Here is a 16,773-nt window from a genome sequence, read left to right as displayed (position 1 = left end):
TGAAATTTAGAATAAATGAAAGTTTATTGATAATGGCATCAGGGGTCTTGAGATTCCAGTGGAAAGATAGAATATGGGAAGAAAAAGGAATAAGAATTGATAAAATTGAGGTGCACAGGGGCAGAAACAAGGGAAAGGGGTAGCTGAATTACTCAGATGAAGGAAATAGGAGGTGACTGTCATCTGTAAGGAGAAAGAAGCAATTGTTTGGGGTACTCCTCTATGGTATCCTATGATTTAATAACCAGTTACTACTGTGGTTACCTGATATATATTTTGAAATGTTTATTAAATTAAATGTGTGATCTTGATTTTTTTAAAATGTGATTATTGCACCATCACTTCTTTTCCCCATACTCCTTCCTGAAAGAGCAGTGCCTAAGATTCAGCTTTCATGATTAATTGGGAGGGATGAATATTGCATTGCTGTATAGAAGTTAAGACGAAACTCAATCATCTTGCCATTGATTTGAGATGTCACTCATCCCACTACCATATGCAAGTATTGTTTTTAATATTCCATTATTGCCTTTTATTCTTGACATCAATATCATCCATGAGTTTACACCTTGTGATAAAGAAAAATAATAAAGCAAAACATCCTGTGAATTCTGATGATATATGTGACATTCTGATCTTAACCTCCATTTTTAGCCAAAGGCAGGAAATAGGTTTCATCATCTGTTCTCAGGACCCAAGGTTGGTTGTTGCAATTGATCTGATTGCAGCTGGATTTTCAATCTTATTTGCATTTCATTCGTTGTAAAAGTCTCACATAAATCTGCCTCAGTCTATACAAATCTCTGAATTTTTCTCTGAATCCCTCATATTTGTCATTTCTTAAGAGTGTAGTATTCCAGCATTCATGGCTATGTAGTATAGACTGTAGTATTCCAGCAATCAATGACTACCTACTTTCTTTACAGTTTTTTGGTACTACAAAAAAGGACAACCATAAATATTTACTCAGGAGCATTTTTCCCCCCTGAGGCAATTGGCATTAAGTGACTTGCCCAGGGTCACACAGCTAGGAAGTTTTAAGTGTCTGAGGTTAGATTTGAACTCAGGTCCTCCTGTTAGAGCTGGTGCTGTATCCACTGTGCCACCTAGCTGCACATCATGAGCATTTTCTATGGGCTCTTAATTATATTCACATCCATGTCTATCTTTCCCTGCCTGTGTATTTAGAAACTATTAAGGATCAGAACTATGCAGTCAAATATTTACATAAAACCTAGTATCTGTAGCTTCTGTGAGTAGTTAATTTTGTAAGGATTGTTTATTTCTTTCAATAATCCACCTTGAAGTACTCTTCCCTCCCTCCCCCCATAATTATAACTTTTTATTGACAGAACCCATGCATGGGTGATTTTTTTTACAACATTATCCCTTGTGTTGGAATCTTTACAAAGTGTTAAGCCATTAGAGCTGATAGAGACAATAATTATCTAATTTAGCATGCTTCAATATGATTGATTTGATCTTAGAAGGAGTTATTTTGGGCCAGAACTTGAAACAAGGTACTAAGTACAACTGATGGAAACAATGCTTGTGTTCACACCTTTAGAGAGCTCATAGAAGCAAGAAGTATTTAAGTACTCAATGGAGTTCACATGTTTGGGAGATTTCAGGCTTAGTATAAGATATCTGAATTCACACCTTCCTTAGGGCCAGAGAGCACGATAATTTCCTAAAGCCTGTTGTATTAAATTGTATGTATTAAGTGTGTTTTTAGAAATCGAGTCAGGTCCATTTTCATTGTAGAATTGACATAGTTGCTCAACTATTAATTTCTATTCCTCTAGATCCAATTCTTTTTCCATAGAGAACCAAGGAGATGTGTATTGTACAGTTTCTAAAATTATCTGCTCCCAAATTATAATCAAACCTTGGCTTTTCATAAGTCTGAAAATGCTCTCTACACATTTTCCTTGAATTGGAAAAGAAGGCTGTCTTCTAAACATCTGTCCCATTTTAGCTGAAGTACTATTTTAGCCCTTTAACAAAGTTTCCTTGTTGTACTCACCCTAATTTCTGGGTCACAGATGAAGGTTCTTGGTCTCTGTTGGGGTGCCAAAATGTAACATTTTTCTCTAAAATAGAATGTTCTCTGGGAGCAGGTTTCTTGGGGGACTTCTGGGAGCAGCCTTAGTTTCAATTCAGAGTAATCGCCTCGAATGCAGCCAGGTATTAAAAGTCCAAATCCTTTATTGTCTCCTTCAAAGTCTTATCTCCTTCACTTGGGACTTGGATAGTTTTTCTGGAGGCCTTCCAGAGTCTTGGTTCTGAGAGCTTAAGCTGCCTTCTCTGACTTATGAATCTCCTTGATGGAATCCTGGCTGAGGCTCCGAGAGCTTCTAATGGGCTTCTTCTCTGGCTCTGACAGCTCCTCCTTATATCTTCCACACTGAATATATACCAATCATTATATCACTAGGAAACCATTATTTGTTGTAGAATTAAATCAATGCTAAACTAGATTTAACCACTGTCTCCTCAATTTCACTTACTTATTAGCACCTTTAAGAATGCTAACATTCCATGGACCCACACTTAACACCGTATACCAAGATAAGATCAAAATGGGTCCATGATTTAGACATAAAGAATGAGATTATAAATAAATTGGAGGAACACAGGATAGTTTATCTCTCAGACTTGTGGAGGAGGAAGAAATTTGTGACTAAAGACGAACTAGAGACCATTATTGATCACAAAATAGAAAATTTTGATTACATCAAATTAAAAAGCTTCTGTACAAACAAAACTAATGCAAACAAGATTAGAAGGGAAGCAACAAACTGGGAAAACATCTTCACAGTTAAAGGTTCTGATAAAGCCCTCATTTCCAAAATACATAGAGAACTGACTCTAATTTATAAGAAACCAAGCCATTCTCCAATTGACAAATGCTCAAAGGATATGAGTGTTCCAAATAATGAGTGTTCCAAATCATTATTAATCAGAGAAATGCAAATTAAGACAACTCTGAGATACCACTACATACCTGTCAAATTGGCTAAGATGACAGGAAAAAATAATGATGATTGTTGGAGGAGATGCAGGAAAATTGGGACACTGATACATTGTTGGTAGAGTTGTGAACAAATCCAACCATTCTGGAGAGCAATCTGGAATTATGCCCAAAAAGTTATCATACTGTGCATACCCTTTGATCCAGCAGTGTTTCTACTGGGCTTATACCCCAAGAAGATACTAAAGAAGGGAAAGGGACCAATATGTGCCAAAGTGTTTGTGGCAGCCCTGTTTGTAGTGGCTAGATACTGGAAAATGAATGGATGCCCATCAATTGGAGAATGGTTGGGTAAATTGTGATATATGAATGTTATGGAATATTATTGTTCTGTAAGAAATGACCAGCAGGATGAATACAGAGGCTTGGAGAGAATTACATGAACTGATGCTAAGTAAAATGAGCAGAACCAAGAGATCATTATATACGTCAACAACGATACTGTATGAAGATGTAATATGATGGAAGTGGATTTCTTTGACAAAGAGACCTAACTCAGTTTCAATTGATCAATGATGGACAGAAGCAGCTACAGCCAAAGAAAAAATACTGGGAAATGAATGTAAACTGTTTACATTTTTGTTTTTCTTCCCGGGTTATTTTTACCTTCTGAATCCAATTCTCCCTGTGCAACAAGAGAACTGTTTGGTTCTGCACACATATTGTATCTAGGATATACTACGACATATTCAACATATATAGGACTGCTTGCCATCTAGTGGAGGGGATGGAGGGTGGGAGGGAAAAATCAGAACACAAGTGAGTGCAAGGAATAATGTTGTAAAAAAATTACCCTGGCATGGGTTCTGTCAATAAAAAGTTACTATTTAAAAAAAAAAAATGCTAACATTCCTTCACATTTTTTTTTAATTCACTTGACATTTTTGACCTTTTTTCTTCCAACTATATTTTATTATATTTTCTTGCTGTAAAAATAACTTTTTGGTGGTTTAATTGGTATGGCACTGGATAAGCAAGGTAATTTAGATAGAATTGTTTTTATTATATTGGCATGGCCTACCTATGAGCAGTTAATATTTTTCCAGTTGTTTAGATGTGACTTTGTGTGAAAAGTGTTTTGTAATTGGGTTCATACAATTTCTGTTTTTTATCTTGGCAAGTAGACTCCCAAATATTTTATATTGCCTGCAATTATTTTAAATGAAATTTATCTCTTGCTCCTGCACTTTGTTGATAATGTGAAAAGTTGATGATTTATGTGGGGTTTTTTTATGTCCTCTGACCTTGCTAAAATTGTTAACTATTTCAACTCATTTTTTAATTGATTCTCTGGGTTTCTTCAAGTATACACTCAAATCATTTGCAAAGAATGATAGTTTTGTTTTTATTGCAATAGCTAACGTGTTTTAGTACAGTATTAAGTAAGAATGGTGCTAACAAGCCTCCTTGTTTTTTACATCTGTCTTAGTAGATAGACTTCTAGGGTAATCCCCATTATAGATAATACTTGTTCTTATTAGATAAATACTACTTAGTTTTTTAAAATTTACTCCATTCACTCCTTTATTTTTTAGAGTTTTTAAAAGGAACACGTGTTGCATTTTGCCAAGTCTTTTCTGCATCTTTTGAGATAAGCATATGATTTTTGTTGATTTTGTTATTGATATGGTCAGTTTTTTTTTATAGTTTTCCTAACCTCGAACCAGCCTTGCATTCCTGATATAAATCCCATCTGATCACAGCATATGATTTTTGTGATATATTGCTTTATTTTGTTTAAGTGCTTTATTTAAAATTTTTACGTCAATATGCATTAGGGAAATTGGTCTATGATTTTCTTTCTCTTTTAATTCTTCCTGGTTTAGGTGTCAGCACCATGTTTGTGTCAAAAGGATTTGATGGAACATTTTTTTGCCTATCTTCCCAAATAGTTTACATAATATTGGAATTAATAATTCTTTAAATGTTTAGTAGAATTGTGAATCCATCTAGGAATTTTTTAAAACTATTTTTTAATAGTATTTTATTTTTTCAAATACTTGCAAAGAAAGTTTTCAATAAGGAATTTTTTTTCTTGAGCTCATTAATGATTTTTTTTTCCCCCTAAAATAGTGTTATTTATGTATTCTTCTTCTGGGCAACTTATATTTTTGTAAATATTCATCCATTTTTAGGTTGTCTCATTTGTTGGTTTATAATTTCACAAAATAACTCCTAATCATTGCCTTAATTTCCTCTTATTTGGTGGGGAGTTCATTCTTTGTTTTTTTGATACTGTTCATTTGGTTTTCTTCTTTTCTTAAATCCAATTAACCAGTGGTTTATCTGTTTTACTGGGGTTCCCTCCTCTATAAAACCAGCTCCTAATTTTATTTATTAGGTCAATAGTTTTAATTTTATTAATCTCCTTTGATTTTCAAGATTGCCAATTTGGTGTTTAATTGGGAATTTTTAATTCATCTTTCTGATTTTTTTTTTAGTTGCATTCCTAATTGATTGATCTGTCCATTTTCCATGTTAGCAATATAAGTATTTAGTGATGTTATTTTTCCCCTAAGTACCCAGTTTGGCTGCGTCCTATAAATTTTGGTATGTTATTTCATTGTCATTCTCTTTAATGAAATGATTCATTGTTCATATGATTTGTTCTTTGATCCATTAATTCTTTAAAATTATATTAGTTTTTGATTTTCAGTTATGTTTTCACAGATCTTTATTAAAGTGTAATTTTTCTTGCATTTTGATTTGGAAGGGATGCATTTTAATATTTCTGCTTTTCAATTGGTTGTGAGGTTTTTATATCTTGGTACAGTCACTTTTTATGTGAAGGTGCCATGTATTATTATTTTTATTCAGTTTTCATCCAGAAGTCGATATCATATCTTCTCCCCGCCAAAAAAAAAAAAAATTCTATTCATCTCCTTAACTTCTTTCTTACTTATTTTTTAGTTAGATTTATCTAGTTCTGAAAGGGGACGGTTGCTGTGTAATTGAAGTATACACTGGATTCCTTTCTTATCCCAGGGAAACAGACTTTTCCTGCCAACCTTCTAACTTATCTTGAGATGGAATATTGTTTTACACCCATCCTTTTGTCACTTTTGTTGCTCCAGAATTCATTTTTAAAAGTTGTTTGTAGAGGTATTTGGGAAAATTCAGGCGAGTCCTTGCTCTTATTTCACCATCTTAGCTCCATCTCTTCAATTTCATTTTCTAAAACTGAATTAAGATCCCTTTCATATTCTGTTAATTTGGATTGATTTGTGATTAAAAAAAAAAAAAAAACAGACAAGGGGTGTGTGTGTGTGTGTGTAAAATTTTCTGCCACTTTTTGTGTTTTACATAATTTTAGGGATTTTTTTGGGTTTAATTTCAGTTGTGCTGTCTTTTTTTAGGTTCTTATTCCTATATATAAGACTTTTGACGTTCTGTAATGTGCTTTTTAGAGCCCCTATGCTGGATGCCAATACAGCATCCAGACTAGCTCTCTGGAGGATCTTGGGATCATCCCAAGTCCTTGGTCTTGGTGGAGGAGTGATGAGGCAGGCACCTACATGGATGGTCAAAGATGGAGTCCATTTCTTTCAAGTCCTCTCAGCTCCTAAATACCTTTGTACAATTATTATCACTACAGTACACTGAGCATGTGCCAACTATAGTACCATCATATCACCACAGCACACTGTGCAAGTGCTAACTATAAGCACCCTGCTAGTAATATGTAAATGCGTCTCTTTACTGTAAGTATCCCTGCTTCAAGTAGAATACGGATGGTCCCGCCTCCCTCCCCCTTCTCAGGAAGACAGATGCCCCCAAGGGGAGATGAGAGCTGAACCAGACATTGTCAGCAGGTTCCCTCTGGGCTGAAGGGTCTTATACCTCACTAAGAGTTCCCCCACTACCTATGGCTCTCTACAATGTTCTAAAAGTCTTAGTGTACTAGTAAGCTGTAATAGCTTAAAACTAAAAACCTACTTGCCCTTCCCTTCACTGAAAGCTTTCCATGTCATGTACTATCTTTTAAACTTTAGTATCTTAAAATTATACTAAGACTTTTGAGATATCTTATATTTGAATGGTTATGTATTTTGTGGAAATTAAAATATTTATAAATAAAAACTGTTTTAAGTTAGTTATTGCTCCTCTTTGCCTCAGCTTTTGCTTAGAGGCCCTTAGTGTACATTTCTCTCCTTTTGCTAGAGCTATATGATGCGCAATGCGGTTCTTGCCGCTATGACAGAAATGGTGCTGCAGGTGCTGAATGGGGATCAACTGGAAGAGGCAGCTCGGAGCACTCGAGATCAATTCTTGGACACCTTACAGGCCCATTGTCATGATGTTAACTCGTTTGTGCGGAGCCGAGTGTTACAACTCTTCACTCGAATAGTTCAGCAGAAGGTGAGATCTTTTTATGAAGAAGGGTCCTGACAATCTAGACTATATCTGATTATCAAGGCTGAATTAAGTGTCCAGACTTTAAAACTTCTACATCTACCCCAAAGGAATACTGTAGTTTTCCCTGTTTGTTCCTATAAAGTTAAGTCTTTACTGTCATAGTAACAAAGGTCATCCTATATAAAGTGTTGAGATTTTTAACCCTTATTTCAAAGCAACACTTAAGGACATTAGTGACCTTCTAGATTAACCAAGAACAACTCCCTTAGCTATCCTATATTATATTGGTATTCCTAAAAATAAAAGTCACCCAGTCAAGTCAGAAATATCAAGTATACTGTGGTTTAGATAGATATTGTGTTTTATAAATTGAGACTTCCCTTATTCTCCACATAGGCACTTCCCTTGACACGCTTCCAGGCAGTAGTGACCCTTGCAGTGGGGCGTCTAGCTGACAAATCGGTGTTAGTGAGTAAAAATGCTATCCAGCTCCTGGCTACCTTCTTGGCCAACAACCCTTATTCATGTAAGGTAAGTAGCCTGTCTGCTCAGCAGAAAAAGATTATTAAAGATAAGAATTGAGATTAGATACCTTTAGTAATTCTTGATATCCATTCTATTTTCATAGCTAAGTGATACTGACCTCTCCAGACCACTTCAGAAGGAGACAGAGAAGTTGCAGGAAATGAGAGCCAAGCATCGAGCTACAGCTCCCAGTGAGCTCTAATCCAGATAACTCTTTTATTGCACTAGAACAAATATAGGTTGGAAGTTACATTAAATAAGTCTCTTTCCCTAGGTGTGGTGCCAGATCTTGAGGAGGAGTGGGAAGCCATGTTGCCAGAGCTTCAGTCCACCTTGCAGCAACTCCTGAAACTGCCTGAAGGAGATGGAAAGGAAGAAGAAAACCTTGATGATACAGAAACAGCTGAAGAAGTGGCAAAGCACATCCAGCAGCTTCTTGTCAAGGCTAGTTATAAGTAAGTGGGAGGAAATAACATCTACTGTTGATTTATTTAGAATTATAGTTTAGTTTCAACTTTGATGAGATTTGAAGAGAAATTGAAGTTAGAGTATAATTCTGGGTGTTCTCATCAAACCAAGTGACCTGAATCTGAAAGACAGATGACTATTACCTTTAGTGAACAGTTTTTTCTGAGATTGAGGTAAGTATAATTTTTTTGTCCTTTTCTCTCTAAAAATGGTTAAAATAAATTCAAGCGGCATATATAAAATTTAAAGATGATTAGATGAAAATAGTCTTTAGGAAATAAGTACCCAGGTATAGTTTGATACCTTCTATTATTTTGTTTTAGATATATTTATTTGACTTTTCTATCTCCTCAGACTTTTGCCCCCTCTTTCTCTTTCCTCCTTTTCACTGCTAAACTGGAAGAAAAAAATTATCCTGACTCATCCTTATAATCCACATTTAATCCCTTGCTGCCTGGTATCTACATTATTTGATTATAATAGTTCTCTATTAGGTGATATCTTACTACTAAATTCATTAGAATTTTTTTCATCCTACTTGAACTTTATATAAACTCTTTTGGCCATTTCCTTCCTTTTTTTTTTGTTATCCTCTCTTCTCTTAGTTTCTATGACAGTATTCTTGGTGCTGCCCAGAAAATTTTAATGCATCAGTTTGACAGCATCACTCTATTAAAATGCCTTTAGTTGCTTCCTAACAAGTAAAATATAAAGTCTTGATACTTACTTTCAAACCATTCACCCCCCCTAAACTAGCTATCTTTACAGTACTTATCTGATAACTTTCCCTACTTTAATATTCTAGTCAAGCCTCTCTTCATTTAGAGTACCTATCCTGCCCTTGTACTTTTTTTTACTAAACTATTTCCCATATCTAGAATGGATTTTTCTTTCCCCCGTCGCACTTCAGTCTCCAATCAGTCAAGTCTCTTCTTGCCATGTGCTTCCTATTCCATGAAGGTTTTTTGAATGTCCTGTCCCAATCCTCCTCCAGACAAAAGTGACTTCTGTCTCTTCACAACTCATACCACTTTGCCTGGATCACTTCTTTAAACTTGTTTCACCCTCTAAGCATTCTTCCAACACATTGTTTTTTGCTTTTATTATCTGTCTCATTCTCCAAAGTAACTGATCTAATGGCTTTTTTTCTTTTAAAGACTTAAAACAAAATTTTGTTACCTATCCTTATAAAAGACAATTCTCTTCATGAGAAGATTAAAGTATCTGACAGTCCCCTCAAGTCTTTTTCTCCATTTCCCAAACTTCTCTGCTTTGATATCCCTAGTTTACTTTCTTTTGATTATAGCAGTTTATCTACCTTTCACTTAAACTAATCCATCTACTCATGAGCATGTTCCTTTCCACTTTCTCCAGGACCTTGCCACGACTATCACCACTGCTCTTTTCCATCCTAATCAGAATGGAGCAATTCAGTAACAATAAGTATTTCTTAATTTCCTTCTACATGTAATACTGCATATTAAGGGAAATGAAAGCAAAAAGAAACAGCTTCTGTTGTCATGATTTATAGTCTATTGGAGAGACACACACATATGTAGATAAATAAGTGGAAGGAACTCTGAGAAAAGAGAACACTAACCATCGCCAAGGGAGAGTAGTATTCCATCACAAACTAGATAGAATCTGAAGTGAGCCTAAAGGAAAAAGAAAGATCTTAGAAATGAGAGAAGGAATGCATCATAGACATAAGGAATAATTCTGTGCCATGCACATAGAGATGAAATGTCCAGTTTAGGGAATAACATAAAAGTTCAACTGAGCTTGAATATGGAGTGTGTTAAGGGACACAATATGATCTATCATCTTAATAATGCAAGAGTTTCCTCAAATGATGCAGATAGTAATCCATGTATACCTACCCATTCTCTATGATTCTTGTTGATGTTTTCCCAAAATTTTGTCACAGGGTGTCCACTCATTGTGCTGGAAATCTTTGCTTTCAACATCTAAAGGGTGCTCACCTGACAAATGCTATGGCCCTCTGTTTTCTCTCACTTATCATGTAACAGCACATTCTTCTTGTCATACAGTTCCTTGATGATGTCCTTTACTCCTATTTTGAGTTTCTTTTTGGTTATGTTTTCACTCACCTTGACCCTCTTCATTGACTTCTTTGTGATACGAATCATGAGTTCTTCAGAGGCACTTGTATTTGATGTCTCATTTCCATATAGCAATATTTTGAACATTAAAAATGGATATTTGCTTTCGTGGGTGACACTTTTACAGTCATTCAAAAGCAGTACTGGCTATTCTTGTCTTTCTCTTCAATTCTCAGTCCAGATAATTGTTTGGTTTTTTGTCCTGTCTGTTGAATCAATTTTATCTAGACCTATATCCATCTAAATGCATTTGAAATCTATGCAATAAACCTCCTTCTTCCACTTGGTCTTTCCTGTATAGATGGACAGACCAAATTCTATGGATGATTACAGATCTTTTCCAAGAAACTCAGTAGTGTCTTGGGGCTTAATGCAGTCAGCAAACAGGAGCATCTAAAGGACCTCTCCATATAGATCATCGAACTTTTGTTCTTATATTTTTCCCTAGTTTATGTCTTGCATATTGTTTGAACAGGCCGTTTCTGTTGTTACATCTTCTAAGGAGTCTAGAGTGATATTGATATATGGATGGGAGAATCTTGCTGTAAAAATCTGTAAGGAGTGTTTTGTTCTACTGAATCAAATGTGAGATAATACTGGCAAATAGATTATAATGGGTCTTCAGTGACAGTCAAGAGATTTATTTTGTTTCCTAGAAGCAGCAGAGAGTACTGAATGTTTTTGAGCAAAGAAATGACATAATGAAATCCATGCCTTAGAAAGATGATTTTGGTAATTGTACAGAGGATGGATTAGAGCAGAAAGAGATTGGAGGCAACAAGACCAGTTCAGAAATTATGCAAGACCATGTGAAAAGTAATGAGTACCTGAATTAGATTGATGGACATATAGCGAAAAGGAAAAGTTGAATGAACAGGATTGTGGAGGTAAGAAATTATAAGATTTACTAACTGATTGAATATGGGCAGTGAGTAAAGGAAAAATCACAAGCAACTCAGGAGTTGTGAACCCGAGAGGGTAAAGAGAAGTTCCATTTGGGATTTGTTGGGTTTGAGATACTAATGTAACTTTGCTTTTGATATCCAAAAGGCAGTTGGTGAATAGAGACCAGAATTCAAGAGAATTTAGGAATTTAAATAGACATATAGATGTAGGGATCACCTGAGTGATCCAAAGACAGTCTTGCAGGATACCATGCTTTTGTTAGGAGACTGATAGTATAACAGCAAAGTCAACCAAAAAGTAACATAGGAATAGAACCAAAAAGAGAATATTGCCATGGAACCTAAGAAGACAAAAGTAAGGTTGTCAATCAGTGTCAAAATCTGCAGAGAAATCAAAAGGATGACAACTGAGAAAAAACTGGGATTGATGCTATAATGAAAAGCATGCTTAGGTCAAAAGAAGTTTTAAAAGTAGATGAATCTAGCTATGAAAAGAAGCATAGCCATCCATCAGAGTAGTTTAATGGAATGAATGGCAGGGTCAAGTTAAGGTTCTGTTTTGTTTTAAAGTGAGAAGACCATTATAGACATATTTATAAGCCTTCTGTGAAGGATAGGATCCACTGGAAAGGGATGGAGCTACCAATGAGGCAAATTCCAAGAGTAGTCTAAGGGCATACTTAGAAAAGTTAGCTTAACAAAAAGTAGGACTACTTCAGACTGGAGCAAAGGAAAGGATTAATGAAAATGTGCAAGAATTATAAGTATGAAAGTAAAGAACATGAGAAAATTGATGATAAATGCTTTCTTGGTACAAAAGGAGGCAAGATTATAAACTAAAGGGGGAAATTTGGGGGGAGGCAATAGCATAGGGAAAGGTTTTGGAAACAAAAGATTTGGAACAATTGTGGGGAATGTAAGAGTTGATTAGACAAGAATACTAAAATTACTATGCATCAGTCAGGGTCCAGCTGAGATTACATAACATGAATTTGTAGTGGAATCAATTCAAACGACTATTCAGACTGCACACAATGAATAAAAAAAGGAATCAGTAAGCTTTGAGATATGACAGGCCATGAAGATCAGTAAGATGAGGGTATGCTGTTTGTGAAGAGAGAACAATAAAACGAACTCATCAGTGATGAATTGGGAAAAAATAAATAGAAAAGATGGAGTGACTAAAAGTTGCACAAGTCATCAGTGAACTCAAACCATAATTCCCATAGCCTTTTCTCAATTTTCATTTCATTTCTCTAGATTTTGATACTGCTGAATATTCCCTCCTTCCTATTGGATACTCTCCTTCCTTAGCTTTCATAACAAAATTCTCTTTTTGGTATTGTTCTTGTCTTATCGCTACTTTTCAGTTGACTTTGCTGTTATAGTATCAGTCTCCTAAAATAAACATGGTATCCTACAAGACTATCTTTGGTCACAAAAAGAATATTATAAGGAAGAAGAAGCTTAGAGCTGGAAGAGATATTTAAATTAGATGTTTCATCTAATTCAACCCTTTTTATTTATATAAAATAAATTCATGATTTCTTGTCCAGAATATAACAGATAATGAGGGCTTATAAAACTATGACTTTCTTAGATGTCTAATACAGCTTGCTTTTCCTTTTAGGTGTATAAAAAGCTGAATATATTACTTTCAGAAAGGAATATATGAGGACAGTTTTGAATTTCCTTCTCTTCAATACATTTTTAAGTGCTTCACTGGCTTTTTTTTTTTTTTTTTTTTTTGGACAATGCTATTAATATTTTACTTCCCTCCCCAAAATTGGGGGAAAAGAGAGTGCTCTGTAAAATATACATCATCAAACAAAATAAATCCACACTTTAGGCATGTCCCAAAATGCATGTCTCTGCTGTTCCCTGAAATTACCACTTTTCTGTCAGGAGATGCATATATTTTCATCATCAGTCCTCAAGAGTCACAGATGGTCATTTCTTTAATCAAAGTTCTTAATTCTTTACAAAGTTTTTGGTTCTTCTGACTTCATTCTATAATCATTCATACAGGTCTGCCTGGATTTCCTTGAAACCATCCCTTTGACCCCATTTCTTAAGCCTAATAATTGCTACATACATACAAGTTATCTAATAATCTGTATACAATAGATTATTCAGCTATTCCCCAGTTGTAGTTTTGTACACATGGGTCTTTTCCCTCATTGATCTCCTTAGAATAGAGAGGATTATTAATGCTATAATTCCCTCATTTCATAGAAAAGGACACTGAAGACCAAACGGATTCAATGATTTGCTCTGGCTTTTTTCAATACTCAGTCTTTCATTCTGAAAGAGGCTATTTCAATTCCTTTGAGTTTCTATATTCCCTTCTCATATTACCTTCTAATGATTCTGAATATCTCTTGGATGTACCTAATTATTTGTTTCCACCATTAGAATATGTACTCATTGAGGGTGGGCTCTGTTTTAGCTTTCTTTACATGCCTAGTTCTTGGTACAGTACCTAGCACATATTAGCCATTTCATAAATGCTTATTGATTGACTGGCTCTACAAAGAAGGGAAATAATAGGTCTAATGTTGTCATATCTCTTAGAAGCCAAGATTGGTCACTTTAATATACAGCATTTTGTTTTGGTTGTTTAGTTCTTTTTGAATATGTAATTATATTATTAAGTTAATTATTTCCCAATTATGTGTAAAATTTTTAATAATCATTTTTTAAATAATAGATTTTTATTTTCAAAATACATGCAAAGATAGTTTTCAGCATTCACCCTTGCAGAACCTTGTGTTCCAAACTTTTCTCCCACCCTTCCCCTACTCTGTCCCCTCGACAGCAAGTTATCCAATATGTAACAATCATTTTTTAAAATTTTGAATTCTAAATTCTTTCCCCTGTCTCCTCCCTTCATGAGAAGACACACAAGTGGATATCATTTTTATACACGTGAAGTCACACAAAAGCTATTTGCATGCTAGTCTTGTTGCAAAAGGACAAACAAGAAAAATAAGGTTTTAAAAAGTATATTTCAATCTGTATTTAGAATTCATCAGTTCTGTCTCTCTGGACTTAGGTAAAGGTTTTTATCATGCATCTTTTGGAATTTTCTTGGATCATTTTCTTGATTATCTTTTTACATTATTGCTATTGCTCTGGTTCTGTTCATTTTACTTTGTATGAGCTCATATAAGTTTATTCAAGTTTTTCTGAAACCATCCTGCTGATGATTTCTTATACATTTATATTACATTACAATCATATATCACAACTTGTTCAGCTATGCCTCAATTAACAGACATCCTCTATATTTTCAGTTCTTTACCACCACAAAAAAAAGCTGCTATAAATGTTTTTGTACATATAGATCTTTTTTTTTCCACCTAATTGAGATCAAGACCTAGTAGTGGTTTTGCTGGGTCAAAATATATGTAGTTTATAGCTCTTTGGGCATAGTTCCAAATAGTTCTCCAGAATGACTGAATTGATTCAAAGTTCCTATTTTACTTGTTCTTTACATTGTTGTAGATAATGTATAGATTGTCTTATATTATCAATTTATAAAAGTCTTTCTATTGCACTCGTATCAAGCTTGTTTAGCCATTTCCCAGTTGATGGACATTTACTTAATTTCCAGTGTTTTTCTATTACAAAAAGTGCTGCTTTAAATCTGCAGGAAATATATGGTATCTTTCTTTCTTTCTTTCTTTAACCTTTTTTTGAGTATATTCTTAGCAGTAAGGTCTTTTAAAAGGTATGGACACGAGGCAACTAAATGACCTTGGGGATAGAGCACCAGCCCTGAAGTCAGTAAGACCTCAAACACTTAACACTTACTAGCTATGTAACTCTAGGCAAGTCACTTAAACCACACATACATACACACACACACACTTTTAACATCATACAGAAAGAGGGGAGGGGGGTAGATAGTGGAAATTTCTCTTACTTTCTTAGAGTAATTCCAGATTGTTTTCTAGAATACTTAGATTAATTCACAGTTCTACAAACAACATATTAATGCATATATTATTCCACAATCCCTTCTATGAACCTTGATTGTTTGATCTTTTTTGTCAGCTTTTATAATTTTCTACATATGAAATAAAAATTCAAGAGTTCTTTGATTTATATTTTTTTCATTATTAGTGGTTTCGATTCCTCTCTCTTTTTTTATCTCCTCTTTTTAAAGAAGAATAGAGAAATAAAAATTGGCTCTTTCTAATAGAATTCTTTCCCAGATTGGATATTTCTTGAAATTTAAATATGATAACAATTCTCTTGGCACCAAGCAACCTATAATTTTCCTAAGCAATATTTAAACAGTACTTAATGTTTTAAAACAGATTTAAGGTGACTTTTGGTGAAAGAATTTGATTTTTGGATATAAGCCCTATGCTGTTTTGTGTTACTAACCTGATTTGAGTTCCTAGAGAATTTGACAGAAATTTGTGTCTTTTGAAATTATGGACCAAAGGTTATTGTCTACCTATATATATCAAGCAACCCTCATCTATTTAGTAGAAATACCCTATTCCTTGTTGGCAACAACATTGAAGACTTGTTGAAATTAGGAATACCCCTTGAGGAAAACTATAAAGAGACTGAGTCAAGCTAAAAGAGAGCAGCTAGATGCTTTTCTGTTTTAAGTTTTTCTGATTAAATGGGTTCTTACAGGCATGCCATCACTCTCACCCAAAAGGCCGTGCATCACTTCCAGGACGAAGCTCCCTTTAGTCATATAAACCAAGAAGAATCAGAAGAGACTAAAATCCTGAATCTACTAAGAAACATCTTCAGAGGTAATACTCCTATTCCCCTTTCCATCAGGACCCACATAACATTAGAATGACAGTTGTCTAAGAACCTCAGTGAAATCTTCAATCCTTAATCGTTCAAAGATTTAAGGATTCACTGTGCCACCAGGGAACCTTTATTTTTATTTATTTTCGGGGAGTGGGAGGAGAGGTGCGACCCAGTTTTGGTCCAAATTAATAAAAGGGGAAAGACCTAAAGATGTTTGCCAGGATTTTGTAAACATTCATTTCAATACAATAAAAAATATCTACAATTCTAGGCCCCACAGGCTCCACTCAGGACAAGAATCTACAGGTTTCTCCAGACAAAACAGCCTCAATGGAAGCTGTACATGAGGACAAACATGGGATGGTAGAGAATAATAGTGACAAAGAAGAATTAGTGAAGCAAGAGATGCTAGTACAGTATCTGCAGGATGCCTACAACTTTTCTTTGCAAGTCACTGAAGCCATTGGTATCATCAGCAAGATGATGTATGAAAACACCACTTCAGGTATGCTAGGGCCCTTCTGCGAAGAGGAGCTAATGTCCCTGAGTTCAAAGATTGAAGCAGCCATCCTCTTAG

General features: G+C 34.8%; 1 protein-coding gene across 4 annotated transcripts in view; it reads left to right on the top strand.

The window, feature by feature from the left end:
• The window catches only part of NCAPD2 (non-SMC condensin I complex subunit D2), a 40,840-nt gene that overhangs the window by 10,881 nt on the left and 13,186 nt on the right, over nt 1–16,773 (top strand). For all 4 annotated transcript variants that reach the window (XR_004229504.1, XM_031938286.1, XM_023504562.2 and 1 more), the window contains exons 10-15: nt 7,196–7,393; nt 7,787–7,921; nt 8,019–8,106; nt 8,190–8,370; nt 16,068–16,192; nt 16,468–16,701. Coding sequence is in view for 3 of the 4 variants with exons in the window: in XM_031938286.1 (XP_031794146.1) it covers nt 7,196–7,393; nt 7,787–7,921; nt 8,019–8,106; nt 8,190–8,370; nt 16,068–16,192; nt 16,468–16,701 (961 nt within the window). In the remaining variant the exon portion in view is untranslated. The remainder of the gene's footprint in view (nt 1–7,195; nt 7,394–7,786; nt 7,922–8,018; nt 8,107–8,189; nt 8,371–16,067; nt 16,193–16,467; nt 16,702–16,773) is intronic.

This window comes from Sarcophilus harrisii, chromosome 5 (assembly GCF_902635505.1).
Source record: "Sarcophilus harrisii chromosome 5, mSarHar1.11, whole genome shotgun sequence".
NCBI lineage: Eukaryota > Metazoa > Chordata > Mammalia > Dasyuromorphia > Dasyuridae > Sarcophilus > Sarcophilus harrisii.
This window is presented reverse-complemented; position numbering and strand designations above follow the sequence as displayed.